Source organism: Xenopus tropicalis, chromosome 5 (genome assembly GCF_000004195.4).
Source record: "Xenopus tropicalis strain Nigerian chromosome 5, UCB_Xtro_10.0, whole genome shotgun sequence".
NCBI classification, from domain to species: domain Eukaryota; kingdom Metazoa; phylum Chordata; class Amphibia; order Anura; family Pipidae; genus Xenopus; species Xenopus tropicalis.
Window position 1 is genome coordinate 86917354 of NC_030681.2, and position 14624 is coordinate 86931977.

At 38.6% G+C, this 14624-nt stretch overlaps 1 protein-coding gene across 5 annotated transcripts in view; it reads right to left on the reverse strand.

The window, feature by feature from the left end:
* orc3 (origin recognition complex subunit 3) overlaps nucleotides 1-14624 on the reverse strand; it is a 53182-nt gene that overhangs the window by 6706 nt on the left and 31852 nt on the right. For all 5 annotated transcript variants that reach the window (XM_012962638.3, XM_012962639.3, XM_012962637.3 and 2 more), the window contains 3 exon segments: nucleotides 10681-10797; nucleotides 8845-8924; nucleotides 7868-8001 (listed from right to left, as the gene is read on the reverse strand). In XM_012962638.3, the coding sequence (XP_012818092.1) occupies nucleotides 7868-8001; nucleotides 8845-8924; nucleotides 10681-10797 (331 nt within the window).

Genomic DNA, 14624 nt, shown 5'->3' on the forward strand with positions numbered 1-14624 from the left:
TAGTACTAATTTGCAGCAGTAGAGATAAAAAAAAATTCAAAGGATACATGAACGAAAAAAAAAATGCTATATTTATGCTAAACTAGATAGACAAATATGCCCTTATGACTTACAATGTAGGTAGTACTGCTTCCTTAATCATAGTCTGTATGGTAAATTCACAGTTTGCATGGTGGTGCATAGTTATACTAAGTACTAATTAGCTCTGTAGCATAAGGATTTATGCATAAGCATGTTATTTCATCTTGGTTTTAATAAAAATGAATGCAACAGTGACCTGTCAACACACACACACAAATATCATTATGCAAGATAAAACAGAATTCAAGAGTGGTGGGGAATTGTTTACATGGTATAAAGTTATACTGCTGAACAGCTGATGGCTGTAGAAGAATAGAAATCACGTCTTTTAGACCAGAGGAAGGAGGTACATACAATACAGGTTTTCTGTCCTATTTTTCAGAATTCCTGGGGTTTTCCGGATAGGGGGTCTTTCTGTAATTTTGATCTCCATTTATGTCTACTAAAAATGTATTTAAACATTAAAGGAAAATAGATTAGCCACAATAGTGCAAGCTAGTATACTATATTTATTCTGCAAAATGCTTTACTATACCTGAGTAAACAGCCCTAGAATCTTATATTGCTTATTTAAAATAGCATCTGCCATTTTAGCTTGGTTTCAATAACTTCCATGCTTTAGCTCTAGCTGCTGGTAGCTCAGATTACAGCACAGTTGGGAGGGGAGGACAGAGAAGGGAGGGGGAGAGGAGAGCAAACTGAGCAGACTCCTACCGTGACCTGAAGAATTTTTCTGAGAAGGAAGTAACAGAAGACACAAAAGATCATGCATACAAAATAAAAGGAAAGAAATATGGTGTTTCTTTTCGCTGAGGACTCTTTTCTGTGAGTTCTATGAGTGCTTATGGCTATATTTACATATAACACAGTAGAATTGTTTTGCTACCTATAAGGATTAATTATATCTTAGGATCAAGTACAAGGTACTGTATTATTATTACAAAAAAAAATAGGAAATAATTTATTTTTAAGTTTGAATTTTTTGATCAAAATAATTTGGAGCTTCCTAGATAATGGGTTTCTAGATAAAGCATTTGGACATCGGTTATCCAAATGTGTATATTTGTTTGGTGAGGCTACAAGTCGAAGGCTTTCCAGAACTCTGAAAGAAACGGTCTGAAGAATATTTACACAGTCTAGTATAGATGTTCTCACCGTCTATGCAAGTACAAAAATCACTAACTTCTTGCAGAATTTAGTGATTTCTAATGCACCAAAAACCATTTATCTTCACTTCTGAATAACTGGCACCCCAAATTTTTCTGCATACCCAAGGTGTGCTCTTTCAAAGTATTTATAAGAGTCAAAAAACTGCAAATAGCCACAAATCTTACACTACATGACCACTGACTACAATCCAACTAGTTACAATGAGCATGCATATTTTTAAAATAATAACCACTAATTGATTTATTCTGTATCATTAGCAAAATGCAGACACAATATTTGCTGACTTTGAGGTATGAATGTTTGCACTCGCATGTTTTGCAATAATATATACTTGTAAACTATGGAGCATATTTATAAAAGGCAGCATAGAAATTTACAATGCACTTTGTACAGTGCAGTTTGCGGTGTGAAAGCTGTGCTTTGAATCATTTGTAGAAAACTTGCATGCTGGCAAGTATTAGCTCAGTTAGTGGAGATATATTTAAACTATAATTCACAAGAAATCTATTTGCCTCTAAAAACTCACAATATGGCTTTCATTGTGAGAAAAAAATGTAAATATTGAATAAAATACTAGGTCTTGCATGGAAGAATTCAATGGTGTTGGCATTGTATTATTTCTGCTATAATTACTGTTTATAGAGATAGATTGCTTGTATTTATATGTAACATTTTAAAGCCGCCAGTATCCAATGAGTTCTCAGAGACTGGAATGGAAGCATAAATGTGGCACATTTCCAAGCAATAGCAATAAACAAACTATGATAACATTTATAAAGAACCCATTAGCAGCACCAGAGCTAGAATAAATAAAAAGCTTTGTGATATTCTTTACCATTTACAGAGATATGCCCCTTTGTACTGGGTATTAGCGCCCCGTGGCTGCATGGCGGCTCTGCTAAATAGTGCTGTGGGCCTCACTACTAATGAAGGGTTAGGAAGTTTAGAGGCTCCAATCAAAGCTGCACTTGCAGCTGTGTCAACACAGATAATACAAAATCAGAGTTAAACCAACTTAGACATCTGCTTTAATTCCTGGCACAATCTTTTAAAACTTAAAAGGACTAAAGTCATTTCTATGGATGAGAACTAAACGTGAGCATTTGAAGCACTGGCCCTCCTCACAGCTGCCCCTCCCTAGCCCCTAAACTCAGCTCACTCCTGCTGGGCTTCTTTGCACAAAGCCAGGAAGTCAATTAACATTTACTGCCACAAATGGATAGAAGAATGTCCATATCCAGAGGAGCAAAAAGGAATAAATGAATATAATCTACAATCAGAAACAGATTGAACATATTTCACTGTCAAAAAGCTTATATAGTAAGTCAGCAATTCCGTTTGTTTTAAAGCTTTTGAGCAAAATACTACTGGCATCCTAAGTTACTGCAATATATCTTGGCAAAATATAAAACCAATCTGTCTGTTGTGCACTGTGAAAATATTTTGAATACAGTAATCTTTGCAAAAAAAAACAAAAAAAAAAAACCTATAAACTGTACCACTCAATTGAAAACTGAAATCTTTTATGTGGAGGGAAGAAAACAAAAAAAACAAAAATAATGTGGTTGCATAAGTGTGCACACCCTTAAACTAATACTTTGTTGAGGCACCTTTTGATTTTATTACAGTACTCAGTCTTTTTGGGTCTGAGTCATCATGGCACATTCTGACTTTGCAAGATTTGCCCACTCTTCTTTGCAGAAACAATCTGTCAGATTGCGAGGGCATCTCCTGGGCACAGCCCTCTTCCGATCACCCCACAGATTTTCAATCGGATTCAGGTCTGGGCTCTGGCTGGGCCATTCCAAAACTTTAATCTTCTTCTGGTGAAGCCATTCCTTTGTTGATTTGGATGTATGCTTTGGGTTGTTGTCATGCTGAAAGATGAAGTTCCTCCTCATGTTCAGCTTTCTAGCAGAAGCCAATAAAAGAAACAAAAGTTTTGTGCCAATATTGACTGGTATTTGGAACTGTTCATAATTCCCTCTATCTTAACTAAGGCCGAGTTCCAGCTGAAAACAGCCCCAAAGCATGAGGTTGCCACCACCATGCTTCACTGTGGGTATGGTGTTCTTTTGGTGATGTTTTGTATTGTTTTTGTGCCAAACATATTTTTTGGAATTATGGCCAAAAAGTTCAACCTTGGTTTCATCAGACCATAACACCTTTTCCCACATGCTTTTGGGAGACTTCAGATGTGTTTTTGCAAAATGTCACCTGGCTTGGATGTTTATCTTCGTAAGAAAAGGCTTTTGTCTTGCCACTCTACCCCATAGCCCAGACATAAGAAGAATACGGGAAATTGTTGTCACATGTACCACACAGCCAGTACTTGCCAGATATTCCTGCAGCTCCTTTAATGTTGCTGTAGGCCTCTTGGTATCCTCCCTGACTAGTTTTCTTCTCAACTTTTCATCAATTTTGGAGGGACGTCCAGTTCTTGGTAATGTCACTGTTGCGCCATATTTTCTCCACTTGATGATGACTGTCTTCACTGTGTTCCATGGTATATCTAAATGCCTTAGAAATTCTTTTGTACCCTCCTCCTGACTGATATCTTTTAACAATCAGATCCCTCTGATGCTTTGGAAGCTCTCTGTGGACCATGGCTTTTGCTGTGGGATGCGACTAAAAAAATTTCAGGAAAGACCAACTAGAGCAGCTGAACTTTATTTGGGGTTAATCAAAGGCACCTTAAATGATGGCAAGTGTATACTGACTCCTATTTAACATGATTTTGAATGTGATTGCTTAATTCTGAACACAGCTACATCCCCAGTTAGAAGAGGGTGTGCACACTTATGCAACCACATTATTTTAGTTTTTTTGGTTTTCTTCCCTCCACCTAAAACATTTCAGTTTGTTTTTCAATTGAGTGGTACAGTTTATAGATCACATTATAGGTGGAAAAAGTTCTGAAATGATTTATCTTTGTCTCATTTTTGTACAGAACAGGAACCTGACATTTTATCAGGGGCCCTCCCCTCAGTAAATTCAACATTTTTTTTTATGTTTTTTATCTCTGGGCTGGTGCTCGTTTTAGAAAATTGGAGCCCTAGGGGAGACTTACACTCACACATGTCCAATACATAAAAAAACAAAAATACACGAGTCTGAGTCTGCTGAAGGATGCCTGGGAAAGGTAAGTAAGATGGCAATGCAGGACAGGGCATTTTTTTCCTATAAGAAGCACTAGCCTGGGAAAAAAAAACACAACACTTTAATTCATTAGGAGGTGCCCCCACTGAATGTGCCTTTCCTTGTTATTTATTACACTGTAGGGCTCAATGAAAAAGATAGGTGCATAACAGGACAAGTTAAGTTGCTCACAGCAACCAATCAGTAATTATTCTTGATCAGTCAACTTCCATTTATAAAACTAAACTAAAGATCTGATTGATTGCGAAAGGCAAATGCACTGGTGCATTTTAGCACCTATGTTTCTACATCAGCCATTGTAACTTAACAGGTCAAAAAGGAACACAAACTACTGGTCTCAAGCCTCAAAGCAAGCATTGCATGGCCTGCCAATCACTGCTAGGCTGCCTTAGGCTGTGTGTTTTTTTTTTATAACATTTATATTTATTTCTAAAGCACAGTGGCAGTCAAAGTATCATTTTGCACACTGTGGAGCTAAATAAACCATTACAGTCTGATCTGTGGGTAAGTAAACAGGAAGGTTGTTGTTTTGTAGAGGTGGCCTCTCATACACAGGTACACTCTATGCATATAAGCTGTGGCTTCTCTTCAGTTTTACATTCAGTGATGCACTGGCCGACATTGTGCATCAGCAGATGAGGTTTTCAAATCTGCCCAATCCTAAACATACTGATATCCATAGCACATGGTTATAGGCTGGTATCAGTGAGACCCATAATACAAATAACCATATGAAACGTATAAGAGATAGCAGAGAACCAGTTGTATGGTGAATGTTAGTGTAGACGACCAACATGTGGGTGTCAGTTGCTTGCCTGGTAATGGCACATGGGGTCATTAATAATGTTTTTATCACCCCAAATTTATCAGCCTGAGGGTGAATGGGAATGGCTGTAATTGCATCATGTCCTGTCTAACAACAGGCATATGTGGCTGAAAAATGCTTTTACCACCATTTTGAAGCAATCACTAGACAGATGCTCATCAATGTGCATACTAATTAAGTGTTAACTGATGATATTTTGTAATAGAAATTATTAAACTAAGCCATTCTTAAAAACCAAAGCTCTGCTTCAATATTTTTATTATGGTACTAAAATTTAATGTGACCTTAGAAATAGGGATTATAGTTTAAATAAAATTGTGTTCATTTTGTTACATTTTTTAATGAAATTGATACAAGCACTGAGTATTAAAATTACACAGGGAGAAACCGAGACACTGTTAATTAATCTTTCAAGGTAGGGTATGGAGCCAGAGGCAATACATTTTAACAAGTGTTTATTAAAGCACCGGTGCTCAGGGCTCACGGTGTGTAAATATTTAATGCCTAGTTTAATTTCTTCCATAGAAGTGAGTGGGGGAGAGCAATCTGCTTGATGTGACCTGCATTAGAATCCTATTTCTGTCAACATTATTAGATGTCAAAACCTGTAATATTCTATAATCCTGATGTGCCATGTTATTTTCTTTAAACTGAAATCTAATTTTCTGTTTGCATTTCTACTTTCCTTGTTAACAGCCTACAGAATTTCTTCTCTGAAGTTATAATTTTGTGCAAGCAGTGCTTTAATAACACACATTCTGCTGGCAAACTGAGACTTAATAATGTCTTTGAGCAAAACTAATTTTTTTGTTTCCCAAAAACAGCAAACTTTGTAGCTGTGGTATGCATTAAACATGGACCTGAACATCATTTAAAGCATTGTGGTTTAACCATTAAGTGCCACAAATTGTATACACAAATTGTAATCTACAGAGGGTGTAGAATCTACCACCCTTCCATGTCCAGGAGCAGAGAATCAGACTTCAAAGCAAATTCTTAATTTCTCCGCCTCTAGGTAATGAGAAGGAAGGCCCCAGATTATAGCACACATGTAGAGACTGTACTCATATGCTTTTCTGGAGATGGCATTTTTTGGCACACTCACAACACACATTTTGTGAAGTGTACACACATTCTTTTTTTTACTATATATGAGATTTTTGTACATGCTTAAGAAACACATAATTTGTGCCTGTAAGTGTAGACCTTAAAGGAATACTGTCATGAGAAAACATGTTGTTTTCAAAACTTATCAGTTAATAGTGTGTCTACAGCATTTAAATTAGTTTTTAAAAACAGAGATTTTTTTATATTTAATTTTGAAGTTTCACATGGGGCTAGCCATATTCTTCATTCCCCAGGGTGCCACAGCCATGTGACTTGTGCTCTGATAAACTTCAGTCACACTTTACTTCTGAGCTCCAAGTTGGAGTGATATCACCCCCCCACCCAGCAGCCTATCAGCAGAACAATGGGAAGGCAGCAAGATAGCAGCTCCCAGTAAATATTAGAATATCAATAGTAAGAAATCCAACTCCGGCTTGGGACTCCTCCAGTTACATGGGAGTAGGAGAAACAATAGGTTACCTGAAAGCAGCTTTAATGTGTAACACTGGCACCTACACACCAATATTACAACTAAAAAAAAAAAAATTTCAAAAATAACATTTTACACTTTACACTGTATTAACCCCTTTTACCAGTGCAGGGCAACAGTACATTATATTTTAATTCCTTTGAAACATTTTTTTTTTTTTCAGTGTTACTGATCCTTTAACTTTCAATTAAACATACCTACTTACCCAAATGTCTTGGTCTGAGCTCTGTTACTGCCTTTACTGGGATTATTTTGGCTATTTGGAGACTGTTCAGCAGCCACCATTACCCCGTGACCATTTAAAAATATGCCCCTTTAAATCATAAAAAAAGAAAAAAAATCCTAAAAGCCTATAAACAGCCCTCAAAATGACATACTTCTCTCCATATATTGAGTTCAGATATCCTTTCTAAGATAGACGTTAAACATAATGCAGGAATCAGTCATTTTTATCTAGCATGAAGCTCCACCCCCTTTAGTGTACTGTGCTGCCTCCTGCTCCAATGGAAATCAATCAGGCATCATAGGACCAGCTTCCTATTCAAAGGAACACTAAAGGGGGTGGAGCTTCACACTAGACTAGTAAATGACTGATTTCTTCAGCATGTTTCAGCTTCTGTCTTAGAAAGGACATCAGGCTGAATGAAGAAAGAGATCATTTTAGGGGTTGTTTAAAGTTGTTTTAAACATTTTAAAATAAAAAGGCTTACATATTATTTAATATAGAGTATTGTACCTTTTAATAGATATATTGTCCTTTTTACTCTTAGTTGTTTTGCCTTATAGTGGACATGTGTGAACCAAGTTAAGAGAAAAGAGCTTCATAGTAGGTCAGTGGGACAAAGGTTAAAACAATATTGTTATTATTTTGGAAACATCTTATGACATTAGACAACCTCCTCCTTAATATATGGTGGGAACATTTGATTAGCTTCTTGAATTACAAATACCCAACTATGACCCTTAAAAAATCAGCCCCTAGGTAGTATTTGTCCTTTTCAGCAAGAATAGTGGATAGTGTACGAGAAATATACCTTCGAGACTCTGGAAATGGATTAGGAATTCCTCTAGCTTCTCTAATGTGTGACCAAGCTCCTTTTCAGAATATGGTGTCAAGACAGCCACACATTTCTGAAGTGTAGTCACAATCTCATCTTTAGCCAACATCCTACAAATAAATGAAAAAATTAAAGTAGAAAAAAGCCTAAAGGAAAAAAAAGTGACTTATTTGTGTTTTAAAAACAACTTTCGATTTAATGGTACTTGAACCTTACAATCTTTTTTCCTGTTCCTAAATTATAATTATCTGTTTGGCAGACTACTTTATCCAAGATAAAAGCCATTGCTTTGCAGAGTTTTGCAAAGATGGCTTGGAGAGGATAAAAAAGGAAAATGAATGAATATAGAATCAAAAGAGTACATAAATACTTTTGAAGAATATGTTCTATTTGTCCTATTCTTAAAGGGCAAATAAACACCCTTTCCTATTCTATGCTTCCCCAGAATTTGTTATTTTTTCCCAGTCCCACACAGGGAAACTGTGTTTTTCCTTGGATGTTCTAGCACTGCATATTTGCCCTAAATCTAGAAAGGTAGAAAACCCTAAGGGATTGTAATAAAAGGAAGGTGTAGTTTGCTCAGGTGTAGTTAAAAAACCAGTGATTTGATTTAAAACAAGTGACCAGAAAATGCTTCCTTCTGATAAGCTGCTATAGGTAACTAGATCTGAAGCAAACATTGTACCTTTTATCACATTACCCTTACTGACATTATGCCAGGCAGTTGCCAGGCTAAACAGAGAATTACTTGGGGCACAAAGAATTTTCAGTCTTGCAAAACAAAATGTAAAGTCTCTTTAAAATACAATCCTTAGAAACCATCCTCAGATAAGGGATTCTATTCATGCCGACTGTTACCATAGGATTTCTAATTTTGATTCACAGGCACTCACAGAGACAAATGCAGTGTAAAGCATTAATGGAAGTTTTATCATGCATTCCAGTGATTTTACCGAAGCAAAAGCAAGGCAGAGTTGTAGTCTTCAGTTTCCCAGACTTTCTTTTCTAGACAAGCACAGTAAAGTTCTCTGACCTGGAAGAAAATATGAAGTGTACTCAAAAAAATGACCAATTCTATCACTTGAGTTCTAGGTGAGCTTGCAGAACAAGCATAAGGGGGAGTCAATAAATTAGCCAAGTCAAAGGTGGGAGTACTTCAAAATGGCCAGGTCAGCTGCAATTTTTCCCTCTGGAAGCACAAAGAATTTCTAACTTAACAGAGTAGCCTAAATCAGGGCTATCCAACTGGCTAGGATAGGGCAGGCAGAGTATGGCACACACAGGCAGGGTAGGGAAGGCAGAGTATGGCACACACAGGCAGCATAGGGCAGGCAGAGTATGGCACACACAGGCAGCATAGGGCAGGCAGAGTATGGCACACACAGGCAGGGTAGGGCAGGCAGAGTATGTGCATCTGTCTGTGTGTCCCATACCCTGTCTGCCCTATGTTGCCTGTGTGTGCCATACTCTGCCTGCCCTATGCTGCCTGTGGGAGGTGAACCTGGCAGGGGTTTGTTCTGGGAGTTTGATAGCATTATATGGTCCCTAAGATTTGTAATTATGTGCTGGGGGTTGCTGTGCTATCCACAGGGGAAGAGGAGGCATAGGGATTTAAGGTTGTGTCTTAATATGGCATAATATAATTCTTTCACATATGAATGAAGGGTGATATCCCTACAGTGAGAACCAACCATTTGGGGTTTTGCTGCGCTATCACCATTAATGTGGGTATAGTCTTAAAAGCTCCTGTGATAACATAGGTGTGGTTTTAAGTGGGTGTGTTTTAAAAAGGGGGAGTGATCAAACTGGCTTCAATTATTGGCCCTCTACCGTGTTGGCCAGAAAAATTCCGGCCCTCGGTACCACAGAAGATGGACTGCGCTGGCCTAAATCAACTAAAACATGAAGTTAACCTGTATATCCAACAATTGTGTTTAAATGTATGTGTATATCCGTATATGTAATCACTAGAAACTTTGTATCACCTTATGATCGATACATTTTAAACAGTACTGGAGTTTGTGCTTGCAATGCTTTAGAACTGACATTTTAAACTAAAAGCACCATTATTTTCAAACGTGTGCTACATATTCTTGGATACACTTAATGTTGGAGAAAGTAAGAACAGAAAGGTAAAAACAGGCAATCACCTAACTGTTAAGTGCACCTATAGGTGCAGGAGGTAATAGAAGTGAATGGAGGCGTGATTTTGAGTAGTCGTCCATCAAGCAAGAAAGCAAGACAATGCTTGGACGAAATAAAATACATGGAATCACCTGTGTGCCATTCCCCTAAGATGCTTAGGGAGTCACATTTCTGACAACTTGTTTGAGAGAACAAAATCAGCAACCCGACTCCAGCATGTAAGGCCTGCAGTTTTCAATATTTCCCCAGGGAAATCAAGTCCTCAGGATGTATTTATGTTAAATAAGTGTATTTATAACTGATTGCTTTTGGCATGCTGATCTTGTCAAAAGATGTGAAGTGCATTTGTTTAACTATGGAACAGAGAAGGGCTAATCCAAAAGGACAATACCGATATAATACACATTTCAGAATTGTCTGAGAGATAATTTCAGATTGTCTGGGATTTGAGCAAATATTCCTGTGTACTGAGATTTTTCTTTTAATACTAGCACTCTCTGGTGGCTATAATCTAGTCACTACAACTGCTGCATACTGTTTTGATTAAAAAGAAACAGCATATTGCTGCATCTTTAGGGATATTGATAACAATTTCAACAAATGTGCAAGATGTATGACACCTGTTATTTTAAACTTTTGCTCACCTGCTTTCCCAGTGGATACTTCGGAAGAATACATGTAAAATGATGGAGGCATCTCAGGATCGGTGTAAAATTCTCATGGTAGGAAGTCAGTCTTTCCAGGAATTCTTGTGTCATTTCCTGAGAAACAGAGAGAATAGACAATTTCAGTAGACATAGGTGTATTCTGTACAGTCTATTACCCCAAACTCATAGACAAAGTCTTTTATACTTAATTTATAAGCATTGTGGAAAAATATTGTTCTTGTTTGGCAAAAAAGTCTCAACTGTTACAGTATGATCAGCCCAACTGACTAAAGTTAATGATTTCTTCTGATTTTCTACAGACTGTTAAGACTATGGTGCAAATTCACTCACATTGGCTTCTTGATAGACTTATTTGGTAATTGAATTGACTCTGACAGTGCACTGGTGGGATTACTGCAGGGTAAGAGAGATTACTATGTAAGTCTGAAGCAAATTCAAGCAATTTCCTGCCACTCAGTAGAATTCACTCTGTATGGCATGGCCCTTACTGGGATAAATCCCTAAGATAGACACCAGCAGGACATACAGGTCCTTTTCAAAAAATTAGCATATTGTGATAAAGTTCATTATTTTCTGTAATGTACTGATAAACATTAGACTTTCATATATTTTAGATTCATTACACACAACTGAAGTAGTTCAAGCCTTTTCTTGTTTTAATATTGATGATTGTGGCATACAGCTCATGAAAACCCAAAATTCCTATCTCAAAAAATTAGCATATCATGAAAAGGTTCTCTAAACGAGCTATTAACCTAATCATCTGAATCAACAAATTAACTCTAAAAACCTGCAAAAGATTCCTGAGGCTTTTAAAAACTCCCAGCCTGGTTCATTACTCAAAACCGCAATCATGGGTAAGACTGCCGACCTGACTGCTGTCCAGAAGGCCATCATTGACACCCTCAAGCAAGAGGGTAAGACACAAAAAGAAATTTCTGAACAAATAGGCTGTTCCCAGAGTGCTGTATCAAGGCACCTCAGTGGGAAGTCTGTGGGAAGGAAAAAGTGTGGCAGAAAACGCTGCACAACGAGAAGAGGTGACTGGGCCCTGAGGAAGATTGTGGAGAAGGACCGATTCCTGACCTTGGGGGACCTGCGGAAGCAGTGGACTGAGTCTGGAGTAGAAACATCCAGAGCCACCGTGTACAGGCGCGTGCAGGAAATGGGCTACAGGTGCTGCATTCCCCAGGTCAAGCCACTTTTGAACCAGAAACAGCGGCAGAAGCGCCTGACCTGGGCTACAGAGAAGCAGCACTGGACTGTTGCTCAGTGGTCCAAAGTATGTCATTCGGAAATCAAGGTGCCAGAGTCTGGAGGAAGACTGGGGAGAGGGAAATGCCAAAATGCCTGAAGTCCAGTGTCAAGTACCCACAGTCAGTGATGGTCTGGGGTGCCATGTCAGCTGCTGGTGTTGGTCCACTGTGTTTTATCAAGGGCAGGGTCAATGCAGCTAGCTATCAGGAGATTTTGGAGCACTTCATGCTTCCATCTGCTGAAAAGCTTTATGGAGATGAAGATTTCATTTTTCAGCATGACCTGGCACCTGCTCACAGTGCCAAAACCACTGGTAAATGGTTTACTGCCCATGGTATTACTGTGCTCAATTGGCCTGCCAACTCTCCTGACCTGAACCCCATAGAGAATCTGTGGGATATTGTGAAGAGAAAGTTGAGAGACACAAGACCCAACACTCTGGATGAGCTTAAGGCCGCTATTGAAGCATCCTGGGCCTCCATAACACCTGAGCAGTGCCACAGGCTGATTGCCTCCATGCCACGCCACATTGAAGCAGTCATTTCTGCAAAAGGATTCCCGACCAAGTATTGAGTGCATAACTGAACATAATTATTTGAAGGTTGACTTTTTTTGTATTAAAAACACTTTTCTTTTATTGGGCGGATGAAATATGCTAATTTTTTGAGATAGGAATTTTGGGTTTTCATGAGCTGTATGCCACAATCATCAATATTAAAACAAGAAAAGGCTTGAACTACTTCAGTTGTGTGTAATGAATCTAAAATATATGAAAGTCTAATGTTTATCAGTACATTACAGAAAATAATGAACTTTATCACAATATGCTAATTTTTTGAAAAGGACCTGTATATCAAGAGAGTACAGGTCTGAGCACACAGGGATCATTCTGTTGCTTAATGAGGTAGACACTATGTCATCAGAGTAAGTGACAAACTGCCAATGGTACAGAATTATGTTTCCAGGTTTACAGTTACCCTATATGTAAAGCACATTACCTAACAATGTGACTTTCCAAAAGTACTATTAAACCATCTAGATTGATGGCAGAAAAAATGGGAAATGCAGGGTAGGGCAGGCAGAATATGGCAGACACAGTCTGCATATGGCAGAGTGTGCCATACTCTGCCTGCCCTATGCTGCCTGTGTGTGCCATACTCTGCCTGCCCTATGCTGCCTGTGTGTGCCATACTCTGCCTGCCCTATGCTGCCTGTGTGTGCCATACTCTGCCTGCCCTATGCTGCCTGTGTGTGCCATACTCTGCCTGCCCTATGCTGCCTGTGTGTGCCATACTCTGCCTGCCCTATGCTGCCTGTGTGTGCCATACTCTGCCTGCCCTATGCTGCCTGTGTGTGCCATACTCTGCCTGCCCTATGCTGCCTGTTTGTGCCATACTCTGCCTGCCCTATGCTGCCTGTGTGTGCCATACTCTGCCTGCCCTACTCTGCCTTTGTGTGCCATACAGTGACACAATGCTGGCACTGCACCTACTGTCTGTCTAAGGTGCGAACGGGTGAACAATGTGGGGGCTTACATTCTGAGCCTGAGATGTGAACAATGCAGGGGATGAACAATGCAGGGACTAAAAGATGTGAACAGTACAGGCGATTACATGTTAAAACAATACAGGAGTTTACAGCCTGAATCTGAGATGGAACCATGCAGGGGGCCAGTTAATCTCAGTACTGATACAATTTAAAGCTTACACAAAGATAAGCAGTCACTGCAGTCAGACTGGTGGGGGGGGGGGGGGGGGCGCACACAGAGGCAGGCCACCAGTTGGACAGCACTGATGTAGGTAATTTAAAAACACACACTATGCAACTGAATAAAACATGAATGATACCAAGAAACACTATAATCTATATGTTAAACTTTTGTTTAATATGACTTCAAAGCTATATATTTTCATTCAGTAAGACTACTTTCCTAATCACAGCCTTTTTTTAATGTCTAAGGCTATCCACCAAAGGCCAGTGTTATAATGTCTCCTGGATCATGATAAATTTTAGTGGGGAGGTGTCACTTGTAAGGAGAATACATCAGCCATAGAGCTCATCCACTGGAGGAGTTTGCCATTTATTAGTTTGGCATAGTTCAAATGTTAAAGCAAGTGAAATATCACATCAGTTGTTCATGTCTCCAGCAAAACACTGTCACCAGTTACTAGATCTGCTGCATTTGAATTCTAACTTTGAACAAAACATCTTCTTGAAATAGCAAATCCACATTTTTCAAAGAACGCTACAATAGAAGGTGTACAGGTATAGGATCCGTTATCCGGGAAACCCGTTATCCAGAAAGTTCCAAATTACGGAAAGGCCATCTCCCACAGAGCCCATTTTAAACAAATGATTCTAATTTTTAGAAAATATTTCCTTTTTCTTTGTAATATTAAAACAGTACCTTGTACTTGATCCCAACTAAGATATAATTAATTCTTATTGGAAGCAGAACAATCCTATTGGGTTTATTTAATGTTTAAATGATTTTTTAGTATACTTAAAGCATGGAGATCCAAACTATGGAAAGATCCCTTATCCAGAAGGCCCCAGGTCCCAAGCAGATAACAGATCCCATACCTATACCAGCCAACTGTTCAGAAATTGCCAGGACAGCCTCAAATTGCTGTAGCTACCTAAAATTAGGAAGGATCTAGTTG